At 46.0% G+C, this 22,858-nt stretch overlaps 1 protein-coding gene across 12 annotated transcripts in view; it reads left to right on the top strand.

Moving 5' to 3' along the window:
- The window catches only part of pde4dip (phosphodiesterase 4D interacting protein), a 432,228-nt gene that overhangs the window by 356,254 nt on the left and 53,116 nt on the right, over nucleotides 1-22,858 (top strand). For all 12 annotated transcript variants that reach the window (XM_067990444.1, XM_067990435.1, XM_067990443.1 and 9 more), the window contains one exon: nucleotides 22,488-22,741. In XM_067990444.1, the coding sequence (XP_067846545.1) occupies nucleotides 22,488-22,741 (254 nt within the window). The remainder of the gene's footprint in view (nucleotides 1-22,487; nucleotides 22,742-22,858) is intronic.

Genomic DNA, 22,858 nt, shown 5'->3' with positions numbered 1-22,858 from the left:
ACACAGCAGAGTAGCGGATCAAACCGCTGTAGCACCACTTCAATGTCGATGCTTCGTTTTTTTTTGTTGCAAATATTTTACATCTCAGTTCCCCAGTACTTAATTTCCCTCCTTCTAAACCATAATTCCGTAGTGCTGGCCACCCTTCCTGCAAGTAGCCATTTTTCATATGTGACCCAAGAAGGGTTATACATCACTGAGAGCATCACAACTAAGTATAGTACTGCCCTCACCTGATGATCACATACACATGCACTTTAGGAGTTCAGCATTCAGGATTAGGAACCCTGCCTGATTTTTATTTTCCCCCTTCTAAGGCCAGGGATACTGAGACCAGTTAAACATCCCCACTACTGCCCCAACTAAGATTGACTAACTTAGCACACATCAAGAATTGAACCTGAGCCCTCCCTGGTCTGTATAGCTCAGTACCATACCAGATAGTGCATTTACCCACCAAGCTGTTGAGGAAGCTAAGGTTAATTTAGGTCAGTCTTCAACATATTCATGGCTCAGTTGTTAGATGTACTACCTGGTGTGGAACTGAACCATTCAGACCAGGAAGTTCCCAGATTTGATTCATTGTTGGTGCTGAGTTAGCTGATCTCAGCCAACTGGTAGTAGAGACACTATACTTGGCCTCGGTGTCCTTGAGCTAGGGAGGGGATAAAATTAGGCAGGTATCCCGCTTTTGATCACTGTTGAGGACTTCCTGCTGGAAAGTGTAACGTGATAAGGCACTATATAAAGGTCAGTGTTCTTTTTATTAAACTATTGGAATATCATTTTGGGAAAAGCACTGGCATTGCATACAGTTTGAGAATGGCTAATGGCCTGAAATGATGTTATTAAAGCAGTACAGCGCATAAAACTCCTTAAATTCTGCCAGCATGAATTGTGCTGGGAATGCTAACCGTGTTTAGTTGGCTGAACACAGAAAATTACTTTCAGAGCTCACAGGGGTTGGGGAAAATGGGGAATTAAAGTGGATTACAAGCGGCATCCAATCTCAGCACATGGCTCCATCTGTCAGGACTGTGCCATCAGTGACTCGTGCCTCCCAGCGTTCTGTAATCCGGTGCAGTGGGCCTGTATCACAGCACTCAGCAGCTGCGCACTTACTATGCTGTAGAGAGTTAGAGAGCTGAAGTGCTAGTTCTATTGCTTATAGGCAAGTCCTCAGATCACTCGTTACTTTAACTCTTGCAGTGCTGGATGTCAGCAGTAGCTTCTAAAAGAGATGTATTCTCTTTTTTTTCCTATTATAGAATGTCTATGAAAATCATTTTTTGGTCATTCCTGTATCTGAATATATATTTTAGAGAGTAGCAAACTTCTAGGTCTGTGAGGTGGGTTGTGGGGTCATCATAGACTAACATGACGCTCAGGTGGCTTGTGAATATCTTGAGAACCCTGAGATTGACAGCCTCTAACTTCTGAAGCATAGTTCCATGGTGCTGGTCACCCATCCTGCAAGCAGCCATTTTTCATATGTGACACTTCAGAAGATTGCAGGATAGGTCCAGATGAAGAAGGCCCTCCGGCCTGTTTGATCTCATTGTTCAGAGTATCAATCCCACCATTTCTTCATTGAAGCATCTAGATGTTTCATCTCTATTGTACATATCGCATTCAATAAATAATTTGTACTCTTGTTTTTCATTTATAAATTGAAAAGTGAGAATTGCGGGCATTGTGGTAGCTGATATTGTTGAGTAACTGTCTCCCAAACAGAAAGTCGCATTTTGACTTTATGGGTTGGCCGTCTAGTCACTCTGGTCGATTTTAACTCCCAACCGGTTTCTGGTGGAAAACAACAAGAGTCAGTTCGTCTCCGACCCACTTGGCGACAGCATGAGGCCGTGGCAATGTTAACCACCGAGCCTCATGACCATATCACCAGTCCAATTCCTGTTCAGAATGGGCGGGAAATTGGAGAGAAGCAGCTGCCAGCCAAGCAAAAACCGGGTGGCTATGGGGACCCCCTCAGCATGCAGGTAGGTGTTGGGAAGGGGGTTCTGGATGGGGTACTCAGTGAAGAAAATTGTAAATGACTTCAGAATTACATAAACATTAGTTTAACTGAGTATATAGATGTCAGCTGAAATTTAATGTAGATAAATATGAGCTGACACATTTTAAAAGAGGAACAATAGAGGAAATATATGCTAAATGTCAAAACTTTAACATGAGTAGAAAAGCAGAGACTTAGGGGCTCAGATACACAAGTCTTTAAAAGTGGGTCAAGAAGTTAATAAAGCTGTAAAAAAGCATATCAATAGAAGCATAGATTACGAAAGGAAATAGGTAATTCTAAACCTTTAGAAATCATCGATTATGTCCCTAAGCTGCTCTCCTCCTTTAAGTCCCTTTTAAAACCCATCTCTTTGACCAAGCTTTTGGTCATCCCCTCCTAATATCTCCTTCTTTGGCTCGGCATCCATTTCTGGTTGACTATGCCTCTGTGAAGCGCCTTGGGACAGTTTTCTATGTTAAATGTCCCAAGGCGCTTCAGAGGAGCATAAGGAAAAAAATAAACTTCTTTGGCCTAGAGAACTGCTAACAGCTGATTCCTGATTTGTGGAAAGTCACCAGTCAGGGAGCCATCTCTCCCAGTCCTTCAGGCCCAGGAAGTTTAAAGAGCCGAGGCTGAGCAGATGTCTAAATCAGATTTGTGAATAAGCATGCAAAGATGAGAGAAACCCACAGTGCCTTAGAGGCTATATAATGGGAGCTCACAGGCTTTATTTTCCCTACATTCCTTGCCTGACTCAGAGGTGGTTATATTTCCAAAGTGACAATGACACAGGGTGGGTGTGACATATGATTCTGAGTGCGTGCTTGCAAAATATTGGCTTATGATCTTTTAATCGGATAAGTATTTTGCAACCCGGTCCCCAGTGGGGCTGTTTTTGCTGGGATACCGGGGGGGGGGTAATTTTAACCCCCAAAAATGGGTGGGTTGGAGGTGGGTGGGCAGTAAAAATAGTTAGTTTTTGGAGTGGGACTGCATCCCTGCTCCAACACTCCCGGGTTTAACCCAGGCGCGTTAGGATTCGCGTGCGTAACAGACAGCCAGAAGCCTCGCTGACACTTAAAACCAGCGGGCTGATGCTTAAAGGGGCAGTGCACCTCATTGTGATAGTTGAGGCACTTAACTTTTTGTGTATTACAAATGTAAAATAAATTTTACCTTACCTGATCGGGTTTCCCATCGCTTCTGATTCGCTTCAGGTGAAAGCAGGCAGGAAAGACCAGATCCATGAGGTGAGTGCCTTTATTGCACTGCTTCTGGGCCTGGAGGAGCAAGAATGCTTCATCAAGGCCCAACAAATTCACCTGGCCGACAGGGCCCCCGCGATCATCGCCCCTTCCCCCACTCCGATGCTGGACCCCCTTCCCCCACTCCGATGCTGGACCCCCCCCCCCACTCCGATGCTGGACCCCCCCCCCCCCCACTCCGATGCTGGACCCCCCCCCCCCCCACTCCGATGCTGGACCCCCCCCCCCCCACTCCGATGCTGGACCCCCCCCCCACTCCGATGCTGGACCCCCCCCCCACTCCGATGCTGGACCCCCCCCCCACTCCGATGCTGGACCCCCCCCCCACTCCGATGCTGGACCCCCCCCCCCCACTCCAATGCTGGACCCACCCCCCCACTCTAATGCTGGACCCACCCCCCCCCCGATGCTGGACCCCCCCCCACTCCGATGCTGGACCCCCCCCCCACTCTAATGCTGGACCCACCCCCCCCGATGCTGGACCCCCCCCCAATCTTCTTCAAGGCCCACTTACCTCCACCTCTCCCCACCCCTCTGATTTCATCCAGTCTCATCTTTGCTCCTCTGCTGCTTCTCCTTTCTGCTACTTTCTTTAATTTCACACAATAATGTACCTCACACTTCTCTTCTGAGTCTCCCTTTACTTATTTTTGCTTGTCTCCTCTCTTTCTCTGCTGTTTTCTACCTCTCCATTCACCCTCCCCCACTATGTCTCTCTTACAGTAAAATATTCCTTCAATCCCAGCATCCTTTCATTACCTGTACTTTCTCCTTTCCTTCTCGAAAATGATTCCACAATTTATAATTTACCTCTGAATTATCTTTAATCCCAGCCACCAGTTTTTAACATTTGTAGTATTTCCAATAAAGGTCGATTCACTGGGGGAGCCCCCACAGGTATTAGACTATTTGATGCCAAAAGCTCTGGAACTTCAGGCCCCTGAGCTAACCCTTTTTTTTCAGATTTCAGCTCACACATAGCAACAGTGAAACAAGCTTTATAGTGTTAAAGCAGCTCAGAAAATAATGTTATTACTGTAATATAACAATCAACTACTAAAATACACACTTTTAAAAAACTTATACATTGACTTCCCCAGTCTTTTCTTTTTTCTCATGCTTTTTCTTTAATTTTGCTGTTTAAACTTTAGTCTTGTTATTTCTAACTTTTTAACTTTTCTGTTTTTCTTTTGAATCATTTAAAAATGATTTACGGCCCACGATATCTCTCTCCCTCCCAGCCCCCTCTCCGATTCGCGGCTTCTTTCCCTCTGGACAGGCAGCCATCCTGTCAATCTGGCTGCCTGGCACATGGGAAACCCGGAAGCTCAAATACTTACCTTCAATTGAGTTGCGATCACAGATTGCGACACACTCAGTTCGCTTCTGGGTTTCCCGCACGAACATCTACCCACCCAGTCAATTCACGTCTCCATGCTAAAATCGTGCCATTGGTCTCTAGGAGCCCATTTATGTGAGATCCATGATAACAGTTCCCTAAATGAGTCTGGTAGATTTAAATAATTGATCAGTTTAATGACTAATTTACATAATCTGTCGACACTGTGTAAGCGTATGCAGCCGTTTTGTGTCGAGAAGCCTGAACGGCTAGTTTAATGATTACTTCTCAGAACTTTGTGATGATTGTTGACAAATTTGTCCACGGTGACAACCAAATAGGGAATACACTGTGCCAGCCATGCAGCACAATTCAGGGAAATTAAAATAAGGAATAAACCAGTCAGAGAAACAGTTAAAATAAGGAAATTAATCAACGAACTAGTCAACAGCAAATTTGTGAAAGCATCGTGTAGATGTAACTAGAATCCGTGTGTTGCCAGGTACTACGGAAGAGGACAAGAGCTTCCTGTGTAGAAAATAATTATAAAATGATACGGTGGATTTCTCCATAATGGAAACATATGGTTCAAAACACTGGCAGTGGATTGTGATTTGTTATTTAAATTTACTAATTTTTAAGTAAGGCAGATTTTTGACTTAAAAAAAAAATTCTATTTATAAACATTGGAATTACAGGTTCCTTCCTTTGTCGAGCTTATTATAGGGTAGTAAAGAGCAGTGGTATAGTGGGCCAACACCATGACATCACAGGGGAGTGGTTCTATTTACACAAAACCACAGTAGCACTCAGAGAATGCAAAAACAGGGCTCTCAAACATATTAGCAATTATTACTTTCTTAGACTCCAAGCCCTTGCCCGACCTGCGGCTCCGTGTTCTCTCGGACCCACTTACCTGAGGGCCGCTGCGGCACTAGCAGTGGGCTGGATTCTTAGCAGTCCTCTCCACTCTTCACCAGTGGGTTGTAGCACCATGTTACAGGGTATTTACCCTGCACCCGACCCTCCCCTCCCGAGTGATCAATAATGGGCTCTCCCGAATTTCTAAGCCACTATGTTTATAAAGAGAATTATTTTCTACTTTTTTTAAGAGAAAAACAAGTCATCCCCCCCCCCCTCCCCCTACCATGAATAAAAATGCTTGGAGTGTTCCACAGTCAGGTGCTGGACTGAGCACTGTAGGGCTTTCTTACCTTGGACCAGTACTTTCAGAGCAAAAGACCACCCAATCGCCAGTATTCAACTTTGTTCGAGTTGTTGGAACATCACATTTACTCTGGGTTTGCTGCACAGCTATCTTTTTGTGGTTCACACATGAAATGCTTCATTCTGTCCCATTTATTTGCCCTGACACATGAAGGGTAGCTTTTCACCTTCACCAACTGAGCGGTAATCCGGCAGAGCGGATCGCCCACCTTTTATAGAGCCTGCCTGTTTTTCATTCCATTGATTTGGCATGACAACAAGGTCGCAGCCCGATAGGGCCATATGGTTTTATGCTGTTATCTGCTTCCCCAAGGTCCGGCGTGCAATAGATGGCACCCAGGTTGCTTTACAAGCTCCTACAGTTAACCCCCTCAGCTTCCTTTACAGAAAGGGCTACCACTCGCTGAATGTCCAGAGTGTGTGAGACAACATGCAAAGAATTGTCCACATCAATGCCAGATTTGCTGGAAGTTTCCATGGTGCATTCATCCTTAGACTTCTGCCCTCCCTGAGGGAGATAATCATGTGAAGAGATGGCCTGTGGATGACAAGGCGTACCCCCTTGCTGCCGTGGAAATGACCGCTCCAAGAGTTGCAAGAACAGCAGCTGTGGAACATTACAACATGGCACATGCCTCCACCAGAGTCGTCATAAAGAGAAGAATAGTGGCCTTAAAGGGGAAGAGGGGTCTGCAATATGCTCCAGTTCATGTGTCTCACATAGTTGTAACTTGCTGTGCCCTGCACAACTTTGCCATCAAAAAAGGACTGTACATGGAGATTCCTGGGGAAGTGGCCCAAGTTACATTGGAGGCAGAAAAGCGTGGAGGAGAACATCAGGTTGACCATCATTCTGAGCACGCCTCAGTGACGGCTGCAAGGAGCATCAGAACTCAACTTCTCAGTGAATTGTTCTCATCTGTTCAACACAGTCTGCCTTTATCACCACTGCCGTAACTCCTTCTCCCCCACCTTCAGATAAATGACAAATCCTTCAATCGAGTACCCATCCCAGAACATCACATTACACGATCATGCAAGTATTAATCATCTGACTGAATAAATCAGCACAAAATAATTGCACTCTTTCCTGTATGACTGTAATCTCCATGAATAACAAAACCCAACAATAGGGTACGTTCTCCTTTAGTACAAGGAAATCAAAAGCCTACTCTTTCCTCACACCATGCTTCTCCTTGGTGTCTAAATGTACCTTTCTTCTCCTGGTCTCAGCCTTGCTCACTAGTAGCAATCTTACCTCTGAATCAGAAGGTTGTAGATTTAAGCCTCGCTCCAGAGACTTGAGCACATTATCTAGGCTGACATTTCGGCACAGTACACAGGGAGTGCTGCACTGTCGGAGGTGCTGTCTTTCGGATTAAACCCAGGCCCCATCTCCCCTCTCAGGTGAACATAAAAGATCCTATGGCACTATTCAAAGAAGAGAAGAGAAATTGGGCTCGATTTTGGGATCGTGTTTCCGGCGGGTTCCCAGCGGGGTGGCCCCGAAAATCCCGATATCCGGTCACGTGACCGGATCGCGACGAAATCCCGGCCACTTCCGGGTACCGCGCTGACGTGCGGGGCTGCGCGCGCAAGCCCCGCTGGTGGGAATCCCGCAGGCAATTAAAGCCAGCGGGGTTCCACTTGAGAGTACTTACCTTGCTTGTTGAGGTCAGTTAATGAGCTGAAGCAGCTGTCAAAAGAGGAAGTGTGGGATTTTAGGTTCAAGGCAGTGAGTTTCCCACACTGGGGGAAACAGTCCCTCCTCAACCAGGCGTGTTGCAGCCAGCAGCCTGTGGCAGGTGCCAAGGTGCGCTCCACGGGGGAGAGCCCTCACCCACGCAGGAGGCCACCGCGTCACATAGGGCAACCCCTGCCCTCCACCACCCCCCGCCAAGCCAGAGGACAGACCGACACGAAACCGCAGCCCCAGTCCGAGGAACCACCCACCTACCCTGCACAACCCCTCAGACCAACACCTGCCAGATGGGTGGTGTGTGGACACCCTCGGAGGACGAAGAGCATGACCAGCCCCAGCAGCCTCGCAGTCCACGCCGTCCGCCGCAGAGACGTGGATCCCCCCAACACGGTGTTGTAGCACGCCCACCTGCACAGCAGGAGGGAGGGCTACCGCAGGGAGAGACGCATCGCAGAGGGCACTACCCTCGCCACAGGGTCCACAGACCGAGGCGCAGCTCCCCGGACCTCTCCGAGCAGCAGTGCACAGGGAGGCGCAGATTCGCTCGACATGTAGTCGTGGAGATCTGCAGCCTCTTTCATGCCGAGCTGCTCCTGGCTGGCCCCAGCACCAACTGCTTACCTGTCGCTGTCAAAGTCACCACTGCCCTCCACACCTTCTCCTCCGCATCCTTCCATGGTGCAGCCGGCTACACTGCCGATGTCTCTCAGTCGTCTGCGCGGACGAGCCCTGCAAATACACCTGCACCTACTCTGCAGTAACACGATGGGTGGCATCAGTGGTGGGTCCTCATAGTGATACCCAGGAGCGGCCATTATTGGACACAACGGACAGGATTCGCGGAGACATGGCAGTGGTGGTGTCAATATAATGTGTGCTGTTTGTTGCTCTGAAATTCAATATAGGTAACACCCATGACAAACCCTCAGACACCCTTGTGCACCCCCTTCATGCTGACGACACGTTTGCCTTACGCTGCCTACTGCACATATGTGATGCATGCCCTGTGGCTGCAGCACAGGTGGTGGCAGGTTGAGTGAGGCTGGCCGTGAGGGAGATGCACGGGAGGGTGAGTATGGGATGGAGCAATGAGATTGTATGAGGATTGGGTTGCGTGTTAGTGGCAGGATGAGTACTGGCGAGGTGAGTAGGTGGAGGTAAGATGAGGATGGGGTTTGAGTGGGTATGAAGGGTGATGTGACAGAATAGTGTTGGCGGTGCCGAAGGAGATGTGGGGTGGGGGCAGTGTTGTGGCAGACGGAGTGTAGGGGAAAGACTTCATGTTCTCACTGCGGCTGACCTACTGCGGTCATTGCAGCGCCTCCTGCACTGTATGCAGGTGGGCCATATGTTGGTGGCGCAGGTGACCCCCTCTGCCACCTCGAGCCAGGCCTTCTTGGTGGCAGAGGCAGGCCGCTTCCTCCCGCCCGCCGGGGGGAAGATCTGTGTCCTCCCCCTCCTCCTCACCCCATCTGATGATACCTGGGGTGAGGCATCATTAAACTGGGAGCAGCCTTCCCCCTGGGCTGTTCCATGCTGCAATTTGTTCCATTGGTTGCAGCATCTGTCAGTGGAGGACTGCCCCTTTAACTAGAGAGCCTCCAGCTGACAGATCGTACTGCGCATGCGCAGCCCGACCGACGCGCAGGCCAGCGCCGTGGACCCCGGAGGAGCAGGTAATTGATTCCTATTAGTGGGTTGCCTGCTACGATCGCGTGGGCAACCCACTAATTTCGCCGTCCGCGTTTTCGACGCTCCCGGAGGACCACCCGCTGGGAACCCGCAGGCCTGCTAAATTCGAGCCCATTCTCTCAGTTTCCTGGACAATATTTATCTCTTAACCAACATTGCTTTTAAAAAAAAACAGGCTGTCTGGTCATTAATCACATTGCTGTTTGTGGGCCCTTGCTGTGCGCAAATTGGCTGACACGCTTCCATACATTACAATAGTGACTACACTTCAAAAGTACTTCATTGGCTGTGAAGTGCTTTGGAATGTCCTGAGGTTGTTAAAAGCATTGTATAAATTCAAATTTGTTCTTTCATCCTATTCTGTACTTCTCCTCGGTGCCATCTGGGTTGCAAAAGGCTTATTGGATTGAGGTGGCGTTCTTTGCATAGTAGGCTGCTCCTGCTGGCTGCAACTCTGGAGCTTGTGTCTGGGCAGCCAGGAGTCACCTGCTGCATGTCGCTTGCGTGGCGCCTGGCATGTTCTGCTGCCCTGAGAAACGTTCACCTCTTGCAGGTTGCCTCCAGCAGAGGCCATTCCACTGGGCCTTGGATCTGTGTCCTCACTAATCAGCTGGATGGTTGGTCTAATGGCAACTATCAGATCCTGAAAACCCTGAGAGACAGCGGCTTTCATCCCAAGGTACTAAAGCCACTATGCAGGGCACTGTCTAATCTGGCCCCTACTGCCACTAGAGCTGTAGTCTGCGCAGCTGTGGAGAAGGAAGCATTGACTGGTCACTGGCTGTTTCTGAGGTGGGAGTCTTTGGAGATTTAATGAAGTTGCCGCACGCTCATTGATGCCTGCAAAGAAGAAAAAGCGTTTCACACTCCCACAAATGACTCTAGAGTCACGCCTATCAGTTGCCGCACATCCTCGGAGATTGACCTCAGAGCCTGCAGGTGGATGCTGCCAGAGTCTCAGTAAAGGAATATATAGTTGAGATACTGGATGGGCTAAAAATTGATAAAGAAGAGGTACTAGAAAGGCTAGCTACACTTAAAGTAGATAAGTCACCCGGTCCAGATGGAATGCATCCTAGGTTGCTGAGGGAAGGGAGGGTGGAAATTGCGGAGGTACTGGCCATAATCTTCCAATCATCTGTAGATACGGGGGTGGCGTCAGAGGACTGGAGAACTGCAAATATTACACCCTTGTTCAAAAAAGGGTGTAAGGATAAACCCAGCAACTATAGGCCAGTCAGTTTAACTTCAGTGGTGGGGAACCTTTTATAAACGATAATCCAGGACAGAATTAACAGTCACATGGACGATTGATTAGGGAAAGTCAGCACGGATTTGTTAAAGGCAAATCATGTTTAACTAACTTGATAGAGTTTTTTGGTGAGGTAACAGAGAGGGTAAATGAGGGCAATGCAGTTGATGTGGTGTATATGCACTTTCAAAAGGCGTTTGATAAAGTGCCACATCTTATCAAGATTTCAGCCTATGGGATAAAGGGGGAAGTAGCAACATGGATACAGAATTGGCTAAGTGACAGGAAACAGAGAGAAGTGGTGAACAGTAGTTTTTCTTACTGGAGGGAGGTGTACAGTGGTGTTCCCCAGGGGTCGGTGCTGGGACCACTTCTTTTCTTGATATACATATTAATGACTTGGACTTGGGTGTGCAGGGCACAATTTCAAAACTTGCAGATGACACAAAACTTGGAAGGGTAGTAAACAGTGAGGAGGATAGTGATAGACTTCAAGAGGATATAGACAGGCTGGTGGCATGGGCGGACACGTGGCAGATGAAATTTAACACAGAAAAATGCGAAGTGATACATTTCGGTAGAATGAGGAGAGGCAATATAAACTAGAGGGCACAACTCTAAAAGGGTTACAGGAACAGAGAGATCTCAGGGTATATGTGCACAAATCGTTGAAAGTTGCAGGGCAGGTTGAGAAAGCGGTTAACAAAGCATACAGGATCCTGGGCTTTATAAATGGCGGCATAGAGTACAAAGGTATGGAAGTCATGATGAAACTTTATAAAACACTGGTTCGGCCACAACTGGAGTATTCTGTCCAGTTCTAGGCACCGTACTTTAGGAAAGATATGGAGGCCCTAGAGAGGGTGCAGACGAGATTTACTAGAACGATTCCAGGGATGAGGGGCTTTGGTTATGTGGATAGACTGGAGAAGCTGGGGTTGTTCTCCTTGGAACAGAGATGGTTGTGATTTGAAGGAGGTATTCAAAATCATGAAGGGTCTAGACAGAGTAGGTAGAGAGAAACTGTTCCCAATGGCAGAAGGGTCAAGAACCAGAGGACACAGATTTAAGGTGATTGGCAAAAGAACCAAAGGTGACATGAAGAAAAACTTTTTTACACAGCGAGCGGTTAGGATGTGGAATGCAATGCCCGAGGAGGTCGTGGAGGCAGATTCAATCATGGCCTTCAAAAGGGAACTGGATAAGTACTTGAAAGGAAAAAGTTCGCAGGGCTACAGGGATAGGGAGGAGTGGACTAGCTGGATTGATCTTGCATAGAGCTGGCGCAGACTCGATGGACCGAATGGCCTCCTTTCGTGCTGTAACCTTTCTATGATTCTAGGTGTGATGTTCCTTTTAAGATGTTCCTTAAAACCTACCACTTTGACCAAGCTTTTGGTCACCTGTCCTAATATCTCCTTATGTGGCTCGGTGCCAAATATTGTTTGATAACACTTCTGTGAAGCTCCTTGGGAAGTTTTACAATATTAAAGGCACTATATAAACGCAAGTTGTTTCTGTTATAGGTTAGCAATTGAGGATGTCTTCTAGGCAGCATCAGATCTGCTGGTATCACCCTGTTGAAGTGGAGGAAGGAGTTTTAAAGTTCTACATGCACATAATTGCTGTTGGGGGAGATAATGACATATATTGTAAGATCCTGAATTAGTGACCTTCCCTTTAACCACAGAATACTGTGAAGGGTTACTTGTGCAGCTATTAACTTTAGAGGGTGAACAGTGTGTTCGTGCCCATGGTGCCCAAGCGGCGGCTGTGTTACCTTGCCTGCCCTCTTGAGGTCATTGAACTTTTTGCCGCACTGGTCTGCAGTTCTGGGGAAGTGGGAGGTGGCAATCTGCCACTGCCAGCTCAGCCACTGCCAGCTCCCTTCACATGACATGCAAGACATTTTCCTCCCATGGCCACCCAGCAGTCTTTTTCTCCTTTGCTGCATCTCACCCAGGAGCATCTGACGGTTGGTCCCTTTGAAATTTTGTGCTGTTCTTTTCTGCCTCCTTCCAGTGCTCTACTCTCTTCTTTGGGTGCCTCTGCCAGGTCCTACCCTTGTTATAAAAGTGAGAAAGAAAGAACTTGCTTTGATAGAGCACCTTTCACATCTTCACGACATCCCAAAGTGCTTCACAGCCAATGAATTGTTTTTGAAATGTTGTCACTGTTGTAATGTAAGCAAACATGGCAGCAAGTTCCCAGAAACAGCAATGAGATAAACTGTTTTGTTGAAGTTGGTTGAGAGATAAATGTTGGCCAGGACACCAGGAGAGCTCAATTGCTCTTTTTGAATAAAGCCATTGGATCTTTTACATCCACCTGAGAGGGCAGGCGGAGCCTCAGTTTAATTTCAAAGACAGCACCTCTGACAGTGCAGCACTACCTTGATACTGCACTGAAGTGTCAGCCTAGATTATGTGCTCATGTCTCAGGCGTTGGGCTTGACCTTCTGACTCAGAGGCAAGAGCAGTACAACTGAGCCAGACTGCCACAAAATCACACATGAGCCGTCCATTGCAGCCACCTTAGTGTGCCAAAAACTTTCCTATTTAACTGCTCATCACCTATCCTGTTCCTGCAATCTTCAGCCACTCTCAGTTTTTAAAGGCTGCAGTCCTCATTTCCAAACTACCCCCAACACCCATCTACCCCCGCCCCCATCACGCTCTACTTCCACATTACATGGGAGTTGCGCTACTGAATGGCTAATGGATATTTAAATGAGCTAACTCTGCAATTTCCGTCATGATCTCCGCTGGACTGCATCAGCGGGCGCAAGTCCTGGCTCAGGAAAATCAGCGTAAATGCCCCCCATGGAATTCACGAAGTCACAATAATTAAAGGAAGTCATATCCTGCTCGTTTGTTCTTGTCAGCTTGTACCTCGAGTTGGCCGTACAACAAATCCCTTGTGATTTTACTGGGCCAGATTCCTGCATGTGTAATCAGTCTGGAGGCTCAATCTGTTGCAGGAGGTGACAATGTGACAAGCTTTTGCATAATGTGTTTTCTGGCTTTACAGAGGTAATCATTAAAACTGATAAAGATACATATTCAGTAAACAGATAGAATCTTGGAAAAAGATGGCAATGTTATACTGCATTTATTGTACCAAACCTCTACAAATATATACAAGGCTTACTTTTCTCTGGTAGTGCACTGGCGGACACATTTCATGTGGAATTGCTTTCTTAACATGGCTGTTAACCTATTTATTTTCAACATGTTAAATATTAAAATAGCACACAATGCGTTAACTAGTGCAATACCAGAGGAAATGAAACTCCTCGGATCCATTCAGTTTGTCTGATGTGGCACTGCACATGAATCCACGCCGCTGACATTATGAGAGTCAGATTACAGGTCGTCGTGAGTACCAGAAAAACAAGTACGCAGTTGTTTAAAAGTTGCAATCAAAATTCTTATTCTCTGGCCACAGACATCCTGCCCCTCCCCTCCGCCACAATGGTTCATAGAGGCCAGCAATGCGAACACTGCCAGCTGCCATTTTTTCTAGCCGTAGGTTAAAAGAAATGGCAGCTGGCAGTGTTTGTACCTTAAAGTACTGCTGTGCATTCCCCAAGGTGGCAGTGCCACATCATTTACATTACCACACCGGCCACAGAAATCGAAGCTAACACGACAGCTTCTTCAGCACAGGGATCACACTAAACGCTTTTTGTACATTCTGGCCTTCCTTCACAATATTGTTCACCTCCATCCCTACCTCAGTCCCTTGTCCGCTGAAATTCTCACACCTCAATGTCACTAATGTCCTCCTCACTGGCCTCCCATTCTCCACTCTCCATAAACAGTAACTGGTGTAAAACTCAGGCGCTCAAATTCTATCCAGACATAAACCCCATGCACCCTTCACCCCGTCCTCACTGACAGACATTGGCTTTCAGTCCCCCAACACACTAAATTTAAAATCTTTGTCTTCATCTTCAAGTTCCTTCACAGCCTCACCCCTTCCCACCTTTGCAACCTCCTCCAATCTTGCATGCCTTCGTTCATCTAACTCTGATTTTTAATGTATCACCCTTCCCTTTGGCCCACCATTGGTGGGAGAGCCGAGAGCCATCAGCCACCTTGGACATACTCTCTGGAACTCTGGCCCTAAGCTCCTCCACCTCCCCCTTTCTCCACCTGTAAAAAACCTTCTCAAGCTTTTGGTCACCCCCACTAATCTCTCCCTCCAAGATTCAGTGTCCATTCCTTATCTATTCCTATTTATTTTTTTCTCTTCCCCCCACCCCCCTCCCCGCCCCCCGTAAAGCGCCTTGGGACATGTTAAATGCACTATATAAATGCAAGTTATAGTTGTTATTGTAGTTGTTGTATAATAATAGAAGGTTGTTGCAACTAAATTGTTACAAAGTAGTGTTCTTTTTGTTGAGTACGATTTACTTCCTGTCAACATATACTCAGTAAACCTGACCCAAATAAAAAAAACATATGTTGTTTGAAAAATGATGGGGGCTTGATGTAACACTGCCTTTCAAAACAATTACCTCAGTCTGTGGTGCTGCTGTCATTCTTACTCTGAAGCATTTTCTATTTTCCTCTCTGAGTTCCTTTGGGGCTGGGTCCGGTCATTACTGGCTTAAGCCAGACCATTTTAAAATGATTTTTTATTGCCTTCAGGGAAATAACCACAATTGTCCTCTGATTGGATTATTTATAATAATTCTGTACTTGAGTGGATTATCCTGTGGGGAGTGGGGATTTTGTCTATTGAGGGTCACCCTCTGTGGTACATCTGTGCTTTGTTAAAGCGTAAAGTGCAGCTGCTAACCAACAACTGTTAAATTTTACCTTGATTTCTACTATTCAGTTGCTTTTTTAAAAAAGAGCAGTTGTAGATTAGTACTACCACTGTTTGAGGAATGTTCCAGAATTTGCTAATGGGCAAACCAGCTGACATTTAACCTTTTTTTGGCAGCATGTAGATGTGCTTTGACGTTTGTGTTATGCTCCAGGGAGGGAAGGCAGTAGGGGAGGAGTAAGAACACTCTTAACAGTTTATCCTGGACAAGACTGGGGAAGGGAGAGGGAGCAGAGTGAAGTCTGGACGAGAAGGATCTGCTGTGTGTTGACTTGGACTCAGACAGTACCTTCAGCACTAAGAATACTCGGAGAATAATGGGCCTGTGCTTTTCTCTGTGTAAAACTGTCACTACTGACTGGCTCACTGTGACGGCTGCTATTTGGTATATGTGAAGGTGAATACTGGGTGTTTTCTGCTGTTGTCCCGGTCGATTCATTATTACCCTCTCTTCGTGGAACTTGATTTCCTGTGCTTTTTCAAAAAAAAATGCTCACTGCGTTTCTCATTGACTGGATCTAGGTTCTCCAGACTGGGAGATGGCTCCTCTGTGGCTGGCCATGCTGTCAAAGAGCAGCCCTATCTACCGAGACTCCCTCTTTTCCTTCTCCTTGTGCAGTGCACGTAACCTGGAGAGGGAAATTATTTTACTTCGCAAACAGATGGAGAAGGAACGAAGTCTGCTACACGGGCAGCTGAGAAATTTAACACAGCAGCAGCAGATCCTGGCTGCTAGCACCAAGGAGGAACTTGACAAGTAAGAGGTGAACTCTAGAGTTATCTTAATCAGTGAGGCAATCAAAAGAGCCCGGACTAGTGCTAGAGGGGTTTCTACCTATTAACCCCTTATTTGAAGGGGTTGTCAACAAGCGTGTACCTAAAACACTACTTATGCTTTTCGCATATTTTAATGCCCGTGCATGTTGTGAACTTGTGTAAATTTGGACAGTGAGAGGTCGGAGGATGGGGAAATTGCAGGTTCGGGCATGACGGTATTAGCTTGAAATGTGGTCAGTCAATGAAAATGTCATGAAAGTTCATTGTTCGCTGTGTGAAAGGACAACAGCTACAGCCTAGTAAAGCTGCTGAGGTTTTATTTCATTGTAAGTTAGATACTGAGGGTTTTTGTGGGGTTTGGGAGTCTCTGTTTTTATCGCTCTTATAATGCGATAGTGACGTATGATGTAGTTTGTGGTGAGTCACAGTTAAGGGGCACAAGCACTGAACTTATTACGTAAGGTACAGATACAAAATGTGTAACTATGGGGGTTTGCGAAGCAACTGTGCTTAGGCAGGGTCAGTGGAGAATTAATAGGACACAAGCTGGAACATATCATAGTGTATTGACTAGGGTAAATGCTGTATACACAAGTTCAAACCTTGTGTATATATACAGGTTAATATAGTCACTGCATATATAGGTTATTATAGTCACTGAATGTACAGCTAATATAGTAACTATAAATACAGGTTCATAGAGTCATTGAAGATACAGGTTAATACAGTTGTTGTATATACAGAATAATTAATACACTGTATATACAGGTTAATATAGTCAGGGTATATAGGTTATTACAGTCTCTATATATACAGGTTAATACAACTGCTGTATATACAAGGTAGCAGTTACTATATATACAGCTTAATGTGCTTACTATATATACAGTTAGTATAGATGCTGTATACACAGTTTAGCACAATTTTTGTATATGCAGGTTAATACAATCACTGTGTATACAGGTTAACACAATTTTGTTACTTACAAGGTACCAGGAGCTGTATATACAGGTTAGTTCAGGTGCATTATATACGGCTTAATACAATCATTGTATTTATAGATTTATACAGTTTCTGTATATAAAGGTTAAAGAAATTCCTGTATCTACAGGTTAATATTGTTGCTCTGTATACAGGTTAATGCATTCATTGTTTATGCAGTTAATACACAGATTAATACAAGTGCTGTACAAACAGGTTAATGTACTCACAGTATGTACATTTAATGGTTGGATAAGCAATCGCTGTATATACAGGCCAATACTGTCACTAAATATACAGGGCAATGCAGAAGCTGTGTATGCAGCTTAATACAGTCACTGTATATACAGGTTAATACAGTTGCTGCCTGTACAGGTTAATACGATCACTGGTTAATACAGTTCCTGTGCATAGAAATTAACACAATTGCTGTACCTACAGGTTACTGTACTTGCTGTGTATATAAATTGATGCAATCACTAAAGACAGATCATTCTGGTCAAAATAGTCATACATACAGGCTAATTCAACACTGTGTATACAGGTAAGTGCAGTTGCTGTATATGTATGCCAATACAGTTGCTGTATATACAGGTTAATACAATAATTGTATATACAGATTAATAAAGTCACTAAGACAGGTTAATACAATTGCTGTACAGAACTCTGTTGATTTTCTAGTTTTTTGGGTGTCAATTACAGAAAACCACATGCACAGAAACCAGAAATATAAGGATTATTTCAACCTCTTTGGCAGTAATGCAATCTGTGTCTGTCACTCTTCTTGAATTTTCCTCTCCTCCCAGTTGGTGTATTTTTGTGATGTCATTGTGTGTGGCGCCTTTGAAATAGACCTCCTACTCTGGCTCACAGTTTATAATTAAGGGAAGTCTGGGATAGACATTAAATTTTAATTGATATCTGCATATCCTAAAAAGAAAAAAATTGTCCAAAATCACATTATGTGTGGTTTACAGTATAGTGGATTTGGTTTCCTATTCTTTAACAACAAGTCTACGACTTTAGTACAAATAATGCATGGAGGATATCTCTCCCCACCCATTATTGAGGTAGAGAAGAGCTTTACTCTGCACCTGTACATGCTACATCTTACCTGGGAGTGCTTGAGGCTAACGCTTGGTATCTGATATGGAAATTTGCTCCATTCTCCAGTGCTGATACCTCAATTAGCACACAATATACCAGCAAATAAAGGGGGAGAAATTGGACTTGCGCCTAAAATGGGCGCAAAGTTGGCAGAGTAACTGTTCCATGTGCTGGCCCGAGCAAAGTTTGGCTTCGGGCCTTAGTTAAATGCAGTGAGCTGTAGGCACAAAACAGGTGCCCCGTTGCAGCTCAGCAGTTGGAAATCTGCCAGTTCTCGTGCATAGCCAGCCGGCAGATTGCATCTGGGGGTGTGGGGTGGGGGTATGATGCAATCTCGGTTGGGGTTACTCGAATATGTTGGCAGTGGATTGGAGTTTTTTTGTGGGCCCAGGAGGAGCACTCCTGCTTCACCTGGGCCCACAAGAATAAAAACTGAAAATTTCTTGGGCCTTTTTCAGTGGCCTCCATTGGTTTCTTTGAGGAACTCTGGTTAGGCTTCTCATGTCCTGGTACAAATAAGCGAGTATGCACGACGCAAGCTCTGCCCATTTGTAGCTGAATTTCACATTCGGGGTGTTGCAAGTGGCATAGGACCCCAATTTACATACCTAAGGAGCCTAATGCCTATTTCAGGCAGGCACCCTGGACAACTAAAAGTAACCGAGCTAGGGTTGCCAACTTGGGTTGGAGGCATTTCTGGAGGTTTGATGATGTGACATTCTGACCACATGACATCTGACTATGTGATGCCTGATCACGTGTCATCTGATTACGTGACTTCTACAAATGTTATTGCATTTATACTGCATAAAGGTTGGATCTCCTGTACTTGAGTATTTTTGCTTGTGGTTTCGCGCCAGCAGCTGTTGTGTGAGAAGTTCCAAGAATCAGGAGGCCTCCAGTGCCAAGGATGCCCCATTTCAGAGACTCCCACCCTCCATTTCAGAGACCGACCCTCCCCCCGCCCCGATTTCAGAAATCGCCCCCCACCCCCCTGTCCATTTCGGAGACTGACCCCCGCACCATTTCGGAGGCCGACACCCCCCCCACCCATTTCAGAGACCAACGCCCCCCCCCCCATTTCAGAAACCGACCTCCCCATTTCAGAGTCTCCCCTTGATTCCCGAGATTTCCCAATTCTCGAGCCCTCCAGCCCCCTCTGGACCGCACTCCCTGTGATCGCAGCTCTCTGCGGGTGACGTCACCGAGCCAGAGGCTTCTCCAACAGCTGCCGGTGACGTCATGAAGCGGGGTGGGGGGAGGGGAGTGCACTACAGTGGGAAATTTAAAGCGTTGATGATCCGAGCTGGTGGAGGCAGCGCTTGGGGGAAACTCCCAGTCATTCTGATAGGGTTGGGAACCCGAACCCGGGCTAATATGGTATCCGGCGCACTTCTGGTCCAGATTGGGCGTGACAGATTGCAACACGTAATTCAGAAGCCTACTGCCCATTTTACAGGCGCAAAACAAGCAGCCATAAGTTGAATTTCTCCGCCAAAGTTTTTAAAGCATTGTGTTGCATTTTATATTATGGGGATAAGATTTCCTCTGTGTTGGGCCATAATTGAAACATTGTGTTTATTTTTGTGTGCTCTACTTTTTTAGAAGGATATCAGGACATGGAGAGGGTGAAAAAGAAATTCACTAAGATAGAACCATAAGTTTACAGCTCAGGAGGTCTACCATGAATTCCGCAAATTTTTTTCAGAACCAATTCCTTTTCTACAGTTAGCTCTATCAATTATTCCATGTTCTCTTCTAGTACACTTATGTTCTCTCTTCCATGTCATTTATACCAGGGACGAGAGACTTTAGTTATGAGGAGAGACTATGTGGGGAATTTTAACTCCCTCTGCTCGGTGAACGCTTACTGTTCTTTTACCAACCCTGGTCATTTTAATGCCGTTGTTTTCATGGGCAGTTGAGGCACCCACCAGACTCAGGCAGACACCTCGTGAATAAATGTAAAATGGGCTCCTTTGATATACATAGGACCCCAAAGCAATTTTAACAGCCTACTGGGAGGAGTGACTGCCACGGTCACGCTGATCAGTAACCTGATGGGCAAGAAGCGGAGGTCTTTATAGGTAAGTGTAAAAATCATTTTTGTGGGGCCTGGAAGAGCAAGAGTGCGGCTGCCGCCGGGCCACCCAATATTCGCTGGCCTGAACTAGCGAGCTGCCTCTGGATGCTGGTTTCAGGCGGACAGCTTGTTGCATCAATGTTAATGAGGCCGTTAAAATGGGCCAGGCCTCTCGCAGCGCTTCCTGGGTGGCAGGTTCCACCTGCTGGCCACCTGGGAGTTAACATTCCAACTTATAGAAACTGCAAATCTTTCCATTGGAGCAGAAAAGGTTAAGAAGGGACATGATAACGGTGTTCAAAATTATAAAGGGTTTTCATGAGGTACATAGGGAAAACCTATTTCTGCTGGTCAGTGAGTTGGTAGCTAGAAGGCTGAAATTTAGATTATCAGCAAAGGAATGAAGGGAGAGATTAAAAGAATGTTTCTTATGGCGAGGGTAGTTAGGACATGAGGTGCACTACCAGAAACGGTGGTGAAAACAGATTCCAAAATAGCTTTTAAGAGGGAACTGAATAATTTGAAAAAGAAAAAAATTTTCTGGGGGTCACCACTGACCAGAAACTTAACTGGACCAGCCACATAAATACTGTGGCTACAAGAGCAGGTCAGAGAGTGACTCACCTCCTGACTCTCCAAAGCCTTTCCACCATCTACAAGGCACAAGTCTGGAATGTGATGGAATACTTTCCACTTGCCTGGATGAATGCAGCTCCAAAAACACTCAAGAAGCTCGACACCATCCAGGACAAAGCAGCCCGCTTGATTGGTACCCCATCCACCACCCTAAACATTCGCTCCCTTCACCACTGGCGCACCGTGGCTGTAATGTGTACCATCTACAGGATGCACTGCAGCAACTCGCCAAGGCTTCTTCGACAGCACCTCCCAAACCTGCGACCTCTACCACCTAGAAGGACAAGGGCAGCAGGCACATGGGAACAACACCACCTGCACGTTCTCCTCCAAGTCACACACCATCCCGAGTTGGAAATATATCGCAGTTCCTTCATTGTTGCTGGATCAAAATCCTGGAACTCCCTACCTAACAGCGCTGTGGGAGAACCGTCACCACACGGACTGCAACGGTTCAAGGCGGCAGCTCACCACCACCTTCTCAAGGGCAAATAGCGATGAGCAATAAATGCTGGCCTTGCCAGCGACGCCCACACCCCATGAACGAATTTTTAAAAATTAAAAAGGTATAGCGAAAACAGCAGGAGAATGGGACCAAGTGAATAGCTCTTTCAGAGAGCAGGCACAGACATGATGGGCTAAATGGACTCCTTCTGTGCTGTAAAATTCTATGTAAAAAAAGTCATGAACCTATTCTTTATATAAAAAAATAGTGGATGTACAAAGGGACTTAGGGGTTCAGGTACAGGTGCAGAAAATAATCAATAAGGCTAATGGAATGCTGGCCTTTATTTCTAGAGGACTGGAGTACAAGGGGGCAGAAGTTATGCTGCAGCTATACAAAACCGTGGTTAGACCGCACCTGGAGTACTGTGAGCAGTTCTGGGCACCGCACCTTCGGAAGGACATATTGGCCTTGGAGGGAGTGCAGCGTAGGTTTACTAGAATGATACCCGGACTCCAAGGATTAAGTTATGAGGAGAGATTACACAAATTGGGGTTGTATTCTCTAGAGTTTAGAAGGTTAAGGGGTGATCTGATCGAAGTTTATAAGACATTAAGGGGAACGGATAGGGTGGATAGAGAGAAACTATTTCCGCTGGTTGGGGATTCTAGGAGTAGGGGGCACAGTCTAAAAATTAGAGCCAGACCTTTCAGGAGTGAGATTAGAAAACATTTCTACACACAAAGGGTGGTAGAAGTTTGGAACTCTCTTCTGCAAACGGCAATTGATATTAGCTCAATTGCTAAATTTAAATGTGAGATAGATAGCTTTTTGGCAACCAAAGGTATTAAGGGATATGGGCCAAAGGCAGGTATATGGAGCTAGATCACAGATCAGCCATGATCTTATCAAATGGCGGAGCAGGCACGAGGGGCTGAATGGCCTACTCATGTTCCTATGTTTCTATGATTTTGATACATTTGGTGAAAAGAGTAACTCTTCTCCCACAATGTGTAAAATGTCCCAGCAACCAATGTATTGGCTGTAGAGTGTTTGCAGCAGTTTGGCTACAAACTCTCTGAAAGAATGGTGATTTCCCCTTTAATTGAAGCATTATCTTATTCGCAGACTGAGCAAAGAACTTCAGCAGAAAAACAAACTCATTGAATCCCTCAACTGCAAACTGCAGAGCCGGGCGGACACCCCCTCCAGCAGCCACGTTCTCTCGGACTCGGAGCAGTCTGAGAGGGCATCATTTGTGTCCGATGAGCAGGAGTCAGCCAATGACGACCTGGATATTTATCGTTATGAAGTCGACTCGAGCAGTGAGTACTCGCAAGATGATCAGCAGAGCGCTGAGCACGAAGCACAAACCACAGCAGGTAGGTTTCAAATAAAAAATTTTCAAGCTTTTAAACAGAGGGAGAGCAAAGAAACAAAAGAATTTGTGCAGCTCGTTTGATTGTGTTGAGGTGAAATCAGTGTCCTAAGTTGTTTCT

The sequence above is a fragment of the Heptranchias perlo genome, chromosome 9 (assembly GCF_035084215.1).
Source record: "Heptranchias perlo isolate sHepPer1 chromosome 9, sHepPer1.hap1, whole genome shotgun sequence".
Taxonomy (NCBI): Eukaryota; Metazoa; Chordata; class Chondrichthyes; order Hexanchiformes; family Hexanchidae; genus Heptranchias; species Heptranchias perlo.
This window is presented reverse-complemented; position numbering and strand designations above follow the sequence as displayed.